Source organism: Tiliqua scincoides, chromosome 7, assembly GCF_035046505.1.
Source record: "Tiliqua scincoides isolate rTilSci1 chromosome 7, rTilSci1.hap2, whole genome shotgun sequence".
Classification (NCBI taxonomy): Eukaryota; Metazoa; Chordata; class Lepidosauria; order Squamata; family Scincidae; genus Tiliqua; species Tiliqua scincoides.
Genome location: NC_089827.1, coordinates 46,381,410 through 46,398,737, shown reverse-complemented (window position 1 = coordinate 46,398,737; position 17,328 = coordinate 46,381,410). Strand labels below are relative to the sequence as shown.

Sequence of the window (17,328 nt, the reverse complement as noted above, 5' to 3'; positions counted from 1 at the left end):
TATACCGTAGTCTTTCAAGACTGAAGGTTGCCAACCAGTTACTTTATCTCAAGAGATAAGAGACATGCTTATGATCCCTGATAAATATCAAAATAGCAAAATCAAAAGATCAGCCAGGTGGCAAAAGTTTCCTAAAAAAAAGTTTTGTACAGATGGGAAGTAGATTTCTTGGTGTTTTTCAAGGTGAGTCTTTCAGACTGCTTGAAAATTGTGCCTGGGGAGCTAACATCTTGTGGTAAATGCTTGGTAAATGCTTGTGGTATTGAAAGAAGGATCTGTAGGAAAGGGTATCAATTGTGTCTAAGAATGGCATACTTCTCCAGATTTGCTTGGAGAAAAGCATGGGCCTGTTCATCCATGATGTCCCGCCACAGGATACATACAAGGGCGTTTGATGGTGAAACCATGTGACTTTGCTTCTTTACATGTCAAGAAAAGACCTATAAGTTGCTATGGGTTCCTTTGAATGATCCTGAAGATTCTTAAAACCGAGGTTTATTATTGCTCTCAATGACGAGATCCTCTCGTCCGCTGCAATGCACAGCTAGAGGCATCAGCGAATTGGAACAAGTAATGAATTTTGTCAACCTGTTTAAGGAGGCAGGGGTCAGGTAACAAACAGGAAGCTCAAAGGCACATTTTTTTTTTTAAGGATCACATTTATATCCAGCAGAAGCACACTTTAAAAGGGGAGATGACTTGATGCAAATGCAAAGAGTCATCCAGGACTGAAACAACAAGGGGAACTGCGAGAACCTGAGCAATCCCCTGGAGATTCTCAATGTCTTAATTTTAACAGGAAAGATGAAATGGTTAAGTGGCCAGGAGGGATTTATTTCGATAGTTCTTTTCCATTCCACATCCCCACCTCTCAAAACTGAAATTTAAAACCTTCAGATTCCATAGGCTGGATGAGAAGATCTGAAATCTTGTGTGTAATAGAGGGGAAGTATATTTGAGTAGCATCATGTCATTCTGAAGCTCAGATGGGAGCAGAACAATCATTTTCTTTAAAAAGGTTTTGCTGACTGTTGTACAAATATGCAATGTTCGTATTCAGTGTGCATGCCTGTGGTGGTAATATATTGGTAAGTAAGATCAAATAGAAATGCCTGCTTGGGAAGGTTAAGCTACTGACAGTGTGATCCCCATGCTAAGAGTGCAGGATTGGAAAACTTGTATCTAGAGCCCTGTGCAGCCAGACTCACTAGGGGCCCAATCCTGTCCAACTTTCCAGCACTGATGCAGCCCTGAACTAAGGGAACAAATGTTCCCTTACCTTGGGGAGACCTCAGTGACTGCCTCTCCCATGGAAGATACACTGTATGCCCCATTGGCACAGCTGCACTGTTGCTAGGAAGTTGAATACGATTGGGCCCTTAGGGTTCTCGCGCATGTGACCGTCAGGACTACCACTACCTCCCATAGGCTCCCTTTGCCTAGCTTTTGTCAGGACCTCACCTCATCTTTGGGCACCTTGCCTCCTTTTGACTCTTAGGCCTTGCCACCCTGTTGACAGCCCACTTGGCAGGAGCTGAGTGGTCTGACACCATCTCTCAGCTTCAGTTGCTTGTCTTATCCCTCACTCAGACAAGAAAACTCAGAAAACCTACTAGACCAAAGGACCAGCAGGTTGAGGTTGGCATGTTCAGATCACTGCTGAGGTCTCAGTGCCCAGAAGGGCCCAATGGCACCTCTTGATCCACCCCGTTGCTCTTCCATGCAGCAATTGCCACTCATTCATTTGCTTGTCCAACTGAGCAGTGGGACAGTGAGAGCAGCCATGATCTGCAGGCTCATTCATTCTAGAAAGCAGCTGAGATAATAGAGAGGTGAGCCGTTGAAAGCAGCTGCTGCTCCTTACTCTTGTCACCAATCACTCACCTATCCACTGGCTGTGTGGACAAGTGGGTGGGCAGTGAGAAGGAGGAGCCACCACCACTGCAGAGGGTGGGGCCAGCTGAAGGTGTCCTGCTGAGACCCCCTCAAGCCTTGGAGCCAGCTCTGCGGTAACATCACAGAAGTACTGAGGGGGGACTTTTCCAACAACTTGGCCAAGCGATCCCATGACTTTCTGACCAAAGCATAATGTGCATTCCAACTAAAGCAGATCTGGTGGGGCAGATCTTTCAGATTCAAAGTGCTACATAAATGCATAATAAAACGGCAAACTGTTGGTCTAATCCTACTGAAAGGAAGTGCTGGCGGAATGCAGGTTTTGCTGGTGGCTGCAAAAGTGCTGTAAAGCATTGGCAGCAGCGCAGGGAGGTGGCATGCCATCTGGGAGGCCGGAGCCTTCCCACACAGGTCAGGGGAACAACAGAGGCCCACCAGAGCAGGTAAGCCAGGTGGAAGGGGGTGGAGGGAGGGTGGAATGAGGAGGAGATGGGGTGGGGTGGGCGCATTGGAGTTGGTTCGGTAGCAGTGGTATGTACCGCATCCTGACCCCCTCACTGGGCCTGATCCACCTGCAAGGGTCAACATGCACTGGTGCAGGTCCAAGTTGACCTGTTGCAGCTGCTGGGGTGTACCCTGGGGCAAGAGAACAAATGTCTCCTTACCCGGAGGAGACCTCCCTCCCTATGGGATGCAATGGAAGCCGCTGAATCACAGCGAGGGGATTTAGGTAGGATTGGGCTGTGTGTTTTCAGTGACTACTGATGCAAGCCCACTGGAGACTAAAGCACTGTTGTTGAGTCATATGGTAGCTGAGTTGTCTCTAAAGTTGCTTTCACCTGCCAAACACTGGCTGTGGTCCAGGGGAAACCCACTTTTTTGTTGTTGCTATTATTCTGAATCATACATGCTACTTAAAATACCTCTCACACCTCCCACGGCTTTTAAAAAAGCAGATGGCAGGTGCAAGCAATGTAGAGGACAGATTGATAATGAAGGAAGAGGTTGACTGAACGTGACTGTGTACGTTTTTCTCAGAAAGACTGTTTACGCATTTCAGTGAATGCATGTCAAGAGGGGAGTGGAATTGCACCTGCTGACCCAGCCACTGCATGTGCTCACTTCCTAGGCATGAACAAAATGTGGCATGTACGCGCAGTATCATGACTGGGGACGCTGCCTATCGAAGGGGCCCTGATCCTGTTTACTGAACCTATTTGGTTGCATCATAAAGTGTATAGACGCTTTCCCAGGTCATGCCAAATGGACTTAGAGGACGGGATGGGGCCCAGTAGGTGAGAGCAAGTGAAATCCCACTCCTCTGTGCACACAATGTAGCATATGAAAAGCTTTATGGATTTTTCTCATTGAATGCTTAGATAGGGAAAAATAAGTACTGGTCAGATTTTGTTAAGTAAGGAAGCTATAAGGCCTGAGCCTAAGCATGTTTTCTCAGAGATAAGCCCCACTGAGTTCAGTGGGAATTACTTCCTAGCACACACAAGATTGCCCTCTTAATTATATACTTAACAAATTATATTTAACAAATGCTGAATGGAATCAGTCTTATTGACGTGCTATCATTGAAGCCAATAGGATTGCCATAATGCTACTGAGACAAGAGGGATTGTTCATATAAGTACCAATTGACAATGGAAAGGTTTGGAGAGTTGGGTTTAGATCCTGAGATGATTCATGAGCTGTGCAGACATACTAAGCTTACAAGTCATTTCAGGATTTGGGATGAGCAGTGATTCCCGGGGTGCAATCCTGACAAAGATCAGGCCGTTTCAAATTTAAATCAGTGACATTTCAACACTAAAGTAGTATTGATTCCAAAGGAACTAAAAGCAGCTAAAAGGATCAGGGCATCTGTATTATTAAGTATCTGTTGATGGACTGCTACGGACTGCTGCTGCTATCTGTGTCTGCTATGTACACATTTTGTTTTCTGTAGCACAATACCTCTGCCTTTTTCCTGCCATCATTCAATACCCAGGGCCGAATTTGGAATAGACCCCAGACCCACTTGGGACCATTCCTGATCTGAAATGGATCTGATTTGGCTTCATACCCTTTTGTAGCATTCCCTGGAGCTCTGCTCTTCACTTTGTACAACTTACTGAGACAAGAACAGTGGGGAGGAGAGCTGGGGCTCTGGGGAATACCACTGCTGAGACCCTGAAGGAAAGAGTGTTACAGAAACATAGCAGACTCTCAGCAGGTTAGGCAATGGAACATATATCAGCTGGCATCAACATAGTCACAAGTCTCTTACCATGCATTCAAACAGACAACTGTGGTGCAGATTTTTGGCAAAGTGGACAATAGTTTGAAGTTGATGGGTTAGATCACGGCTACTTACTATTTCCTGTGAAGCTTAGGAAAGCTAGAGCATGATTCAGCAGAAACTAGTAATCAAGGACCCTGGTGCTGCCCCTAGAGCCAGAAATTGTTCTAATCAGTCATAGATACGGGATGATGTAAGGCATCTACCCTTCCTACAATCAGAGATATGGTCAATCCTCCTAAGCTTCCACCTTCAGGGTCTTTCAGATGTTCCCTGGAGTGCATCAAGTGAAAAAGGGGACCACTCTGTTCCCAAGCTCATCCCCATTTAACTTGTATGTCCATAAGGACTCTGCAAAATCTGATCCAGCCGGAAAGAATCAACATGGGGCACCTGTTAACTGATTACCACTTCTGATAGCTGCAGTCCAGTCAAATTCCAGTTAAGCAAAGAGTCTAGCACAGGGGTGTGAAGTATAAGGCCTGCGGGCGGAATGCATCCCCTGGAAGCAATCCATCTGCCTCCCGTTCTAATTGGGCTCTTATATAGGATAGCTTGGTAATTGGGTTCTCTCATGTCTTGAACACATGAACATGATTAGCACATTTTTCTCTTCTGTTATTTGCAGCCACTGAGTTTCTGTGTGAGCCTAAAGTGCTCATTTCTGGTCATCATCTGCTTAATGATGTCACTTCCAACCCTCAGCCATGAAATGCTAACTTTGGCCTTCTGAACGCGTTTGACATCCCTAGCGCATGCTTCAAAGTGTGGCTGGATCCATGCCCAGGAGGTAAAATACTATTTTGCTGGGAGAGGTAATGATTAGCAGTAAGATTTTCAGTATCAAATTCACCCCACCTACCCCATCCTTCACTACCTTTTGAAAATCATCACGTTGACTGAATTCCCCCCCCCCCATTCCCTTCAATTCCGGTCATCTACCATCCACATAGGGTATTTATTTTTGAAATTTTCTCAGGGTTCCCGCCCCCCCCCCCCACTTTCAAACGGACATACACAGACAAACAAACTGGCAAGTGTTAAACCGAAAGAACTCACACAGGGCGCAATCCCTTGCCAAGCTCTCCTGCTCATTGTGCAGCTCTCATGTTTGCAAAACATCCCCAGACCAGCTCTGACTAGAAGAACTGCCCAGAGATTGCGCCCCCGAGAAGAACAGATTCAAAAGCCCTTCTGCATGATATTGTTGGAAAGCAGGAAGTGTTTATAAGTTCACATCCTCAACTGGCCTATATAATCAACGTCTTCCTGCCTCCTTTGTGACTCACTGACAGTAAAGTTGCAATCTTGGAAGTGCAGTTGTGGGAGATGGAGCACAGACCCCCCCCCCCCCAGTCAGCATCTCCTCAAGGCTTCTGGATTGCGTACTAGAGCATAAAGTGCTATGGCATTGTTTCATTAAACTCTGAACTGCCTTCCTCCTTCCTCCCCATTAAGATTGTTTTACCGGGTCGCTCCTATGTTCTTGTAATGACACATAAGGAGGTGCTTAAAGGTTTTCTTGAAGGTAGCATTGCAGAGCGCATAGCAGGCAGGGTTGATCGTGCTGTTGATGTAGCACAGCCAATAGCCAATCGTCCAGACTGTGTTGGGGATGCAAGCCGCACAGAAGCTGTTGATGAGCACCATGACATTGTATGGTGTCCAGGTAATGATGAAGGCCAGGAGAATAGCCAAGATAGTCCTTGTCACTTTCTTCTCTCTAGAAGGAGGTGTTTTCTTTTTGGCAGGCTGCTTTGTCATCTTGACAATCTTACGTGCTACAATTTTCTGCTTCTCGTCTCCGTTTTGGTCATCGGTGCCTACAATCTCCACGGTGGTGTTGGCTGAGCCCCCGCAATCACCTTTCGAGGACTTGGTGAGGATCCTGATACAGGTCAGTTTGGAGTTATCCACTTTGGCATTGACTTGGGAAACAGAAGCCCTGGTGTCCTCTTGGATGGCTTCGTCCTCTTTTGTGTTGGAAGCCACAGCGCTGGCCGAGGTGGAGTCATTTGAGCTCTCCTTCTCTTCTGTGGGAATACAGTTCTCCACCACTGACTCACTAGTGGCTTTGCCATTCTGAATTTTGCTATGTTCTACCCCATCTTCGCTGGTTGGGATGTTGTTATTGTTTGGTTTCACTATTTTCCCTTGGACCAAACTGGGAGATACTGTATCCTGGTTTTGCCCACCTTCCTTTTTGTCCCCTTTTTTAATTCTACTCTTACTGGCTCGAGATATTTGCCAGTAGAGAATAGTCATGATGATGACAGGCAGATAGAAAGCAGCAATAGCTGTGCCAAAGGTAACGGCTGCATTAGACAGGAACTGGATATAGCATTCCCCATCAGGGACAGTCCTTTCCCCTACAATGAACTGCCAAAAGAGAATTGCAGGTGCCCACAGGATGAAGGACAGCACCCATGCCGCCGCAATCATCATGCCTGCCATCTTAGTGGTCCGCTTGACAGGGTAAGTCAGAGGCTTGGTAACACAAAAATACCGGTCAAAGCTGATAATGAGAAGGTTCATGACGGAGGCGTTGCTGACCACATAATCGAGAGCCAACCACAAGTCACAAACCACAGGTCCCAAAGGCCAGTAGCCAATCACAGTGTAAAGTGTGTACAGGTTCATGGAGAAGACCCCAATGATCAAGTCGGCACAGGCCAAACTGAACAGGAAGTAATTGTTGACAGTCTGCAGGTGCCTGTTGACTTTGATGGACACCATGACCAGAATGTTCCCGATGATGGTCACAAGGCTGAGGGACCCAGCCACCAGGACGATGAAGACAACCTCGACGGTTTTATAACGACTCCCCAGGGCCATTGCATCCTCCAAGTAGCTTATGTTCGTTGAGTTATTCATTTCTGCTTCTAGTAAATGGATGAAGAGATTTCACTTAAGCCTGCAAAGGAAAGAGAAAAGGAAGACTGTGAGGCGTTCAGTTTACATGTTCTCATATGCAGAGTTCAAGAAAAGATGAGAGGAAGGGGCAGAAAATCCAGAGCAAGTCAAGAAGGATCAAAGTACCACCAATTAACTGGCAGTCCAATCCTATCTAGGACTAAAGGTGGTGGATCTAGTGGTCCACCACCGTATGCCTTGAACCAACAGTGAGAAAGCTGCACTGTGCTCTTTGGACTTGCCAGCAGAAATGGTTGGAGGCTTTGATTGCGCTACAGTGGCTCTCAGATGTCCCACTGGAGCAGGTATGCTCAAGGCAGGGTCGGTTCGGGGAGAGGGGATTGTGGGCAGTTAGGGCATGGAGTGGGCCAGGCAGAGAGTGTGAAGGGGCAGGAGAGAGAGGAGTGTGGCAGTGGCAGCAGCTGGTCATGCCAAGATCTTATCCCACTTTCCCCACCCCAAACTGCCCCTTGGGAGCCCGATCCTCACAGGCTTGCACCAGCCAACTGCTGAAAGGCATGTCTGTGATAGCGTCTGCTGGTCCAGTGCCAGATTGCTATGTGGCACAAAGGTAAGTCTGGGCAAAATGGGGAGGTGTTCTGGGGTGGGGGAGGGTAGAGGGAAGCCATGGTGGGGGAGGTAGCAGGGGGCGGGTCCTGACATGGCCCGACATGGAGCTGCTTTACTCTGTGCTGCAGAATTGAGTAGCCCCATTGCAAGGCATCCTACCTTGCCAAGAGGAAGAATATCCCCTTCCCTCGAGGAGATGTTAGGAGCCATCGGCAGCTGCCCGGCGTCTGTAGGATGCTGAAGCAGCCATTTTGGTGCCGCTGCAGCCCTAGGTGCCAGGCAGCTCAAGATTGGGCTGTGAGTCTCCTCAGACTTAGGCCAGTAAAGTAGAAGATGTAGGTCCAAGGAGACCCATTGGAGGCCAGGTGGCCTACGGGGAGGTAAGTAAGAAAAATTGTTACATCTCCTGGGCCATCTGGTCGTTCCCCATAGCATGCAGTGTGAGCTCCATCAGGAGCACTGCAGGTTATGTGCTGGTGGAGGAGAGGATACAGCCCTTAAACTCTTTATTTCATATGCTCATAGTGAAACTTTGGTGCATGTAAGCTTCTCTGGATCAAATTCCAGAATGTTACATATAAACGAAGAGAACAAGTGAAAGAGCCATGGGCCCAACGGTTTTTTAAAATTAGAAATACGCTATCACACCTGGGCATTATTTAAATGATAAATCTATAGTTCCTAACTGCAGCCTTTGGGGATCGATCTGGCATTTTTTCCCACTGCAAGACCTCCTGGTAGTAGGGATGAGTGAACATCCCACTGTTTGACTTAGAATCACACTGAGCTTCTTAGCATGTTTCAAGTGTATGTCTGCTTTGTTCACCTGTGCAAAGCGTTTGCTTGCCAAAATTTGAACATGCCCACAGAAGGTTCCGATGAAAAAGAACCTCAGTGGGCAGCTGAATATTCATTTCCATTTTGTAAACATTTGAACAGGTGAGTTCAATACTGCAAGCTCCCCTGGTGGAATGCTTGCAACCTTTCTCTCTCGTAACGCCCTGTGAAGGAGCACGAGGCAAAGACCGTACTTGACCTGAATTGCCACCCTGAGGGCCTCCCAGAGTGGATTCTTTCTAATGATGTATGAAACCCTTCTGAGAAAGGTTGAAGGGAATTCAGTTTACCTCTGAAACGTCAAAGGGCTCTGAGGAATTGTGTCCAGTCCCCCATATCACCACAACCCCTGTTGTTCTACAAAGTAAACCATCCCACAAGATACAAAATGGTGCATGGACCTGGGCTGACTCCAGATTTCAGGAAGCCCTCAGCAAACTGTCTTCTATGGCCTTCCTGCTACGTGGGTGGGCATCAAGATATTTGCTCCATTCATCACCTCACAAGGGCTATGGGCACAGAGGTGGTCTCAGGAAACAGTGATGGGCCTTGGGTCCTTGGCAGCTGTCCAATAATGTTAAATCTTGATGCTGGTCCTATGGGAGAGAGGTACCCCCCCACTAACAAGTGAGTAAACCAAGCAGTCTTTGCTTTATAGCAATTGTAAGAAGAAGTTTGATTAGAGTTGAGACTGGAGGCCCTCAGTTAGGTGAAGTTTCAGTAGGCATTTCAAGGGAGAGACATTTCAGTAAAGGAAGAACCTTCAGTCAGTGGCATAGCTAAGGGGGACTGGGGGGGTCAATTGCCCCAGGTGCCACATGTCAGGGCTTCAATATCATTTCAGAATTTCAACACGTTCTGTTTGGTAGTGCCAGCTCTTTCTTAGTCAGAGCAAAAGAGACCTGGAAGTTTCTCTGCAAGCTCTCCATGAAAAGTGCTGACCTTAGCTGGCAGAAGGGTGAAGGCAGTTTGTGCTGCCTACTGAGCACAAATCTACCTCTGAGTTTTGATCCCGCAGGCAGATATTTCCGGACATCTTTCCCCCAGACCTGTTCCTCTGGTTCTTTCAAAAGCAGTACCCCCTTGTCTTTGCAACAGAACTAAATTCTGTACAATTTACATTCTGTACAAAACCCCTGCTAATTGGGTAAGAGGCACTTTTTCAAGTGGGTGCTCCTCTTTTTAGCAGGGGGAGAGTAACTGGCCCACCTCACCCCAGCAGTGTCTTTTCTAGTGGCTGTCTGCTGGTGTTCTTTTTGCATCTTCTTAGATTGTGAGCCCTTTTGGGACAGGGAGCCATTAGTTATTTGATTTTTCTCTGTAAACCGCTTTGTGAACTTTTAGTTGAAAAGCGGTATATAAATACTGTTGATAATAATAAATAATTATGAGGCTGGAACACCAGGAAGTGCATTAACATCTCATCTACTCAGGTAGATTCTAACCACTGAACAGTGGCATGGAGTAATAAACTGTTTCTTGCAGTGAAAGGATACTTTCTGAAAAAAAAAAAAATATTTCTGAGACAAGGTTGGCCCATCTCTGAGGCCAACTTAGGCAGCTGTCTCGGGTGTCATAGTGATAGGGGGCACCCACTCACTTGTTTCCATGGCTCCTCCTCTTCCTACTCACATTCTGTGGATTGGAAGGGGAGAAGTAAAAGTGGAAGAATGGTGGACTGGAGCATCTCTGACACTCTAGCCCAGCACTCTCCTCTCATCCATACTTTTCTGCTCCATTCCCCTCTGTTCCCCTCCCCAATCCAGGGTGTAGGAGGAGCAGAAGCTGTAATATCACCAGATAAGGGAGGGCAGCATTTAGCATGCCTCCTAAAGTCTTAGGAGTCCTTGGGCTGACTCTGGTTTGAGAATAACAAATACATGAATATACAAATCTGAAATATATCTGAATATACAGATCTGATTTTCAGTGAATCAGACCACTGGGCCACCTAACCCTGTAGCATCTACCTGACACAGACTGGCAGCAGCTCAGGGACTGAAACCAGTTGGAGCACACATTTCACCACTGAGTGACGTCCCCCTCTTTACTGTCATTAAAACAATTTCTTTTGAAACAGAATTGTTGGCTTTGCTGCATGTCATATTCCCTTGGAATATTTGTTTCTGCTTTCATTTCTCAAAGCACTATGTCCTGTGCTGCCTAATGAGTCATCAACAAGCTGCCCAAAGACAAATGGAAACAGCAATATATGCTTGATATATCGGTGGTGGGTGAGCAGATCTTTTTGCCCTGGGGTTACATTCTTTCATTCCTCTGAATCAATACAGCGCAATGGAATTACGGAGGCTTTGCATATACATGACTTATGGACTATGCCATTATTTTTGAGGGGGGAGGGAACAAGGCTCTGTGTCTTTAAACAGTTGGATAAAAGGAAAAAAATTGACCCTTGAGCCTATTCTCAGTGGAGAGAAGCTATGATGAAAAAGCTTTACCTGTAGACATCCACCTGTTATGTAGCTGCTAGCATACAAAGACCCTCTTCTATACAAATCTAGTGCTCAAGCTGGAAATATCTCCAAAATTTTTCATGTGGTATCAATTATTTTAAGACTTGATCTTGCCTGCCACCCTTGGTAAATTCAAAAATGAAAACGCCATCTATTCTAGCGTAAGCGGGGCAAAGTGACTTCATTTTACATACCATGTGAGTGAGAAAATGCTCTTTTGCTTTTAACCTTTTGGCAACAGACACTCCATATTTCATAACACGAATCATCCACTTTCAGTGTAATTGTTTCACTGCTTGTTTTGGAGAAGGGGGTGGGAAAGGAGAGAGAGGGGGGGAGACAAATAAGCTGCAGTCCTTGAGAAAGAAAAAAATGACCCTTCACAGATGAAAACGAGAAACGCTTCCTGAGGACAGCATTTGCCCATGCAGACAAACATTGTCCCTGTTGACCTCTGGTTCCCAACCTGTGGTCCGTGGACCACAGGTGGTCCATGAGGCCCTGTGAAATGGTCCGCAAGGTCTCAGAAAAAAAAAGAGATCACCTTCTATCACTTCCAGCATCTCCCAAATGAGTGCTCCACACAGACCACCAGAGAACAGACCACCTGCAGCTATGGCTAGCACTGAAGTGTCAACTGCAGTTGTGGGAGGTCCATTCTCTGCCCTTTCTGGTAGTCTGTGGGGGACCACTTGCTTGAGAGATGCTTCCCCATGGACCACCAGAGAGGGAAGAGAATGGACCTCCTACAGCCACAGCCAGCAACAAAAGTAGCAATCTTCTCTACAAATAATACATCTAATAAATCTTCTCTAATTATTACAAATTTAATTGTATTTTTTTGTGTGCAGAGGGCGGGGGGTTGCATGTGGTCCTCAGTGATGTCAATTTTTGCCTCAGTGGTCCTCAGGCTCCTAAAGTCTGGGAACCACAGCTGTAGACAACTGCAGCAACTGTTACCCTGCACATGCCCGTTCTTGTCTGATCTTGGAAGCTAAGCAGGGTCAGGCGTGGTTAGTACTTGGATGGGAGACCGCACGGGAATACCGGGTGCTGTAGGCTTATATCATAGTCTTTCGAGACTGAAGGTTGCCAACCAGACAGTGCAGGTGGGGCAATGAAGCACATCAGCAGAGGGGCCGAGTCTCTCCATTTCAGGGCAGCAGTGAGGAACAGGCCCTCTCACTGCACAGTCAAGGACTGTCGTGACATCAGCAACAAGTAGACCCATGTGATACTCCTGCCCTCTCCCAAATTCAAGTAGTTGAAAATTCTAGGCTTCTAAACTATGCTGCAGACTACAGATAATGGCACCAGAAAAAAATAGGGATACAGAATGGGGAAAGTGCATTGTTCCCTAAAAGTATTTTGGGGTGTGCAACCTGGTAGCTGACCTGGAAAAACAGAGAGGCATTATCCTATCAAGAGCATGAAAAGGGGCAGGGGAGGGCAGATCAGGCTTGGGAGGGGCTCAGAATTGGCAGCACTGCATCCTATCCTCCTTTCTGGGCCAGATTCACCTACACAGGGCAACATGGACTTGTGATTTGGCCACTGCAGGCTCTAGTTGCCCCACTGCTGCTGGTAAGGGGAAAAATGTCCCTTTACCTTGAATGTCTCCTTACCTCCAGTAGCTGACATTTTTTCACAGGGTATAGCAGAAGCCATGCTCGCTCTGCTGCATTGGCACAGGGAATTTAGTTAGAATTGGGCTCTCTCTCTCTCTCTCTCTCTCTCTCTCTCTCTCTCTCGTCTATATTCATTTAACATCTATTAAACATCAAAAATCCATAATGGCTTGTAACAAAGGGAGTGGTACCTGAAAATTTCATACCAAGGTGATGGGAAATAGAAGTTGGAAGCAACAGTGAGACCGCTGGATTTCTGTCATTGAAATCAATGCACACTTATACGACCGCGTACCTTTTTAAATTGCCTATAAAGTCCTTGGATCTTTGAATCCAATCCTTAAGACATTTTATTTTCCAAGTGTGATGCCTTAATGGAATAGTACAGTCCCTGCAACATTAATGCCGTTTGGACAGAAGACACTGAAATTACAAGCATCAAAAAACAGACTGGGTCTCCACTGCACTCCAAGGAAAATGAAAACGAATGAAAAATGACTGCTTTTAAAATTGCTAATAAAAAGGGCTCCTTTTGTTCAAATGTTTTGATGTTTTGCATAGCAGTACAGACTTGAGAAACACTACAATATTCAGTTGGAAAATGACCAAGTTATAAGCATCAAAAGATGGAGAGGCTATCCACTGAAACCAATATAAAATGAATGTAAATAAAAATAAAAATAAATAAATTTTCCTTTCCACTTGTCTACCCAACTTTCCCCAACATGAGCAGCTCTCCAGGAAGGTTTCACAAGGACCATGACTAGTATCATAAGTTAAAGGTGGTCTTAAATCATGCACTTAATTATAGCTATTTACCTTATGGCGCAATCCTACCTTGCACTGGAACGGGTAGGCTAGGAGGCCTGCGCTGTATCCAGCACAAGATTGGGACCAGAATTGGCTCAACTAGAGGCAAGGAGAAACTCTTTCCCTTACCCCCAGGTGAGCCACCACAGCCGCAATGGGTCTTCTTGGACCTGTGCCACCTTCATGGTAGAATTTCAGCATGATCCAGGCCTTTCCTGGATGTCTTAACAGCACAATCCTAGGCATGACTACTCAGATATAAGTCTCTTTGAGTTAACTGGGACCTCCTCCTGGGTCAGTGTGTATGAAATTTAACCCTCAGGCCGATTTAGCTTGATCCTGCTTGGGTCTCCATCTTTAGTGAATGAGAACTCAAATCACAAGAAACCATACAAAATTGGAGTAGAATGAGAACAGAGAGATTCATATATCCCTGTTCCTAAATAACAAAAGAGCAACACTAACACTAAAGGCAGTTTCCCTGTCAAAGCAAATAGCTGGTTGGGAAGGGGACCCATATTGGGATCATGATGGTGGGTAAAGGGTTAAATCCATTCACACACCCCCACACCCCTCTGCAACTTCCCCAATTGCTCTGTCCTTCTTTTCTGTACACACAACAACCCTGTGAGTTAGGTGGAGCTGATAGTCACTGGCCCAAGGTCACCCAAGAAGTTTCATGGTTGAACAGGGATTTGAACCTGGATCTTCCAGGTCTAAGTCCGGTTTCAGAAGCAGGCTTAAAGTAATGTATAGTTTTAACTTAACTTCTGAATAAACCTATCGAGGATTGAGTCCCTCAATGGTCACCTTGTGTACTCCGTCTGTGTACTGATGTGGCTACACAGCCCCATAGTTACCCTTTGTGTTATTTTGCAGCCCTCCCCTCAATTGCAGGCCTCCTCTGCATGGCCTTTTTCCTGCCATCCTGCTGAATGTCACAGTTTATGCAGGATCCCTGGAAGTGCTGAAGACTTTTGTGATCCTGGCATTTCCTGACTTCTGCTGCCGTCTATTAATGGCAAGTCTTCCAAAGAACACCACAAACAAACTTTTGTGCATAGCTGGAGGCAACAAATGATGATTCACAGTTGTATAACATTAATCTAACAAATATATATTATGCCTCCGGTGGGAACAGAAATAATCTCCCCCCCCCCTTTTGATTCTTTTAGTCCCCTAAGAGCAGCAGGAGCCCCGTAGAGTAATATACAGCTGCAGCTGGCACCAGTGTTACCTGCCTTCTTTCCTGTTATAGGGCCTAGGGAATTGCATGACACTTAATTACAGCTTACTCACTGCTGTGCTAATTGTCTGTAACTTGTTAATATAATGAGTGAAGCAAAAAATGAGTGTAGATCAAATCTTCCAGTTCTGGTAATTTTCGCACGACAATAAGCTGTTTATCCTTCTGCTCATGGGATGCTCAGTAAAAGGTGGAAATTTGAACTGAAACCATAGCCAACACAAAGAGGCATGGCGGAAAATGACCCCCAAACAAGTAGGTCACCTTATGCCATTCCCTTTCTTACTGGACACCTTTGGTAACTTGAAGGAAATGCACTTTTCAATTACTCAGAGTACTTTTGTTGTTGTTGACATTAAGAACAAGCATTTTCACACACAAACACACACACGTGTGTACACGTTTACACATGTGTGTGTGTGTGTGCATGCATGAGAGAGAGAGAGAGAGAGAGAGAGAGAGAGAGAATGAGAACAAGTGGTGTTACTCTTATACAGTTTCTTTTTTAGAGGCTACTTGCTGGTGTTCCTTCTGCAACTTTTTAGACCGGGGTGGCCAACCTTCCAACTTTAGGGCTCCTAGACCTTTAACACTTGTTCAGAGGAGGGAATTTCAGCAGGTGAAGCTTATCATCTGTGAGATGATAAATTGTTAAAGGTCCAGGAGCTCTAACATTGTTGGCCACCCCTAGGCATATTATATCTGTCTTTGCATATGGTTACTGTGCTATTAGAATGTCCTAATAATCATTGTTCCATTTATTCCTCAACAAAGTGGAGTGAAGTGGATTCAGATCAAATTGGTACCTTGAGATTGCTGGGGAATGACACACTCCCGTGATATCATCACCACATGCCAGCACTTGTGGCTTAGCAAAACAGGGACAGCCTCTAGCAAATGTCTGTAGACACACTACAATTCATTGTACAAGAAGTTTCTGACAGCTGTTTGAGTGATATCTGACCCTGCTTTCATTTTGGAAAAGATGATTGAGGCTACAATCTTATATGAACTTACCTGGGAGTAAATACCATTGAACTCAATGAGACTGAGTAGAGACTGTAAAAAAACACAAGTTTATATAAGGAAAGGCCAGGAAGATACATGGGGCATGAAAAGAGGTATGTGAGGAGGACAGAAAACGAAAGTGGAGTGAGAATGAAGGAACTAGATTAGGTAGATGGAATTGTTGAAGACCAACAGGTATCCAGGTGGTATCTAAGTGAAGCTGCCAGTTTAATTATAGGAAGCTGGGAGTGAGCCAAGCTTTGAAACATAAGGAGGCTATGCAACTGTGAAATTGTTGTTAAAGACTGGGAAACACCCAGAACTGTCAAAGTGAAGAAGTCATTGCTTTTCTCCTTATGTCCTCAGCTAGTCTCTTCAGTGAGATTTCACCTGAGGCTGACTCCACCTGTCCATCTTTCATTTGCATTGCAGAGTGAAGACTGACAGAGAAGTGCTAGGAAACATATGGAAAAACTAGAACCAGACCCTTTTATTTTCTTTGCTTGGACCTTTGGCAGTAGATTCTAGATCAGAAAGTCTCCAGTTGTTGTGACACTATGTGAAGCAGTGAGGCACAGATCAGAGGATATCATCGACCAGCTTGCAATGAAAAGGTACACAGTGAGGAAGAACCTTTGTATTGGCTGAAAACTTTGTTTCTGGTCATACTGGTAGTGTTGACCGGTGTTAGTGTTGTGTAGTGTCTACGCATCATGTTGTTATTCCCAGGTTTAAGTCCAAACAGTTTCATAGCAGAGCAGAAGACTGGAATTGTGGGCAAGTCTTTGGAAGGAGATCTATGTGGAGGCCTCGTTTCCATACCAGAAATGAATAAGTTTTTTTTTTTGTTTTTTTTACTGGCATTTGGGGAACAGCAAATTTGTCTTGAAAATTGTCTTGCACAGAGAGCCTAGGCTCCCTCGCCCTCTCCTGGACTGGCCAAGAGAGGAAGAGAGATTCTAATGTGTACACCCATGGGCTGGGTAGAAATGGGTTAAGAAAACCAATCTGCAGAGCCTGATCCTACCCTTCCCACTTGCCAGTAGAAAAGTAGAATCATGTTGCATACGTTGAGTATTGCAGGTGGATTCCATCTCAATAGGGGTTGTCATGCCTGTTCAATGGTTTCTGAAAGACTGCAAAAATAAGGGGCCTCTTTGTGCAGATGATGATCTGTTTCTCAACCCCGGCTCCCTTTTTCAGCCCAACCCTAAAAAGATTTGTAACTTTAATTGCCTGGCTAGGAAACATCTGACCAGCTGAACGTTACATGTAAACATATCCTGTTGGTTGATATATTATACACAATACGCTAGGAACGTGCAGTACTCTCCTGAGAAATTTCAGTTGTCTTAAAAGTTTCTTTTAAAAGTTGGCTTCCCTTGCAAAATCTCAGATGCTCCTCCTTGGGCAATGTGTTCGGTATTAGCTGTCTGGAGTGTGCGCGCCGGTCATATTGGGAACACATCCCATGCACATTAGAGACCTTCAACATGGTCACATGGATCTACTCTCATTCTTTTGGGCTGACCATTCTGTTACCCTGCACATGCCCAATCTCGTCTGATCTCGGAAGCTAAGCAAGGTCAGGCCTGGTTAGTACTTGGATGGGAGACCGCCTTGGAATACCGGGTGCTGTAGGCTTATATCATAGTC

General features: G+C 45.6%; 1 protein-coding gene and 1 pseudogene across 7 annotated transcripts in view; one reads left to right on the top strand and one right to left on the bottom strand.

Moving 5' to 3' along the window:
* Positions 1 to 5,188: 5,188 nt before the first annotated feature.
* Positions 5,189 to 17,328, bottom strand: part of CHRM2 (cholinergic receptor muscarinic 2) — a 187,464-nt gene continuing 175,324 nt past the window's right edge. For 6 of the 7 annotated variants that reach the window (XM_066633838.1, XM_066633834.1, XM_066633837.1 and 3 more), the window contains one exon: positions 5,189 to 7,100. In XM_066633838.1, coding sequence (XP_066489935.1) covers positions 5,651 to 7,060 — 1,410 coding nt within the window. In that variant the 5' untranslated portion in view covers positions 7,061 to 7,100 and the 3' untranslated portion in view covers positions 5,189 to 5,650. Of the gene's footprint in view, positions 7,101 to 15,681; positions 15,724 to 17,328 lie in introns of all 7 variants that reach the window. The other variant, XM_066633835.1, reaches the window with a different exon arrangement.
* On the top strand, positions 17,198 to 17,316 carry LOC136657760 (5S ribosomal RNA; annotated as a pseudogene).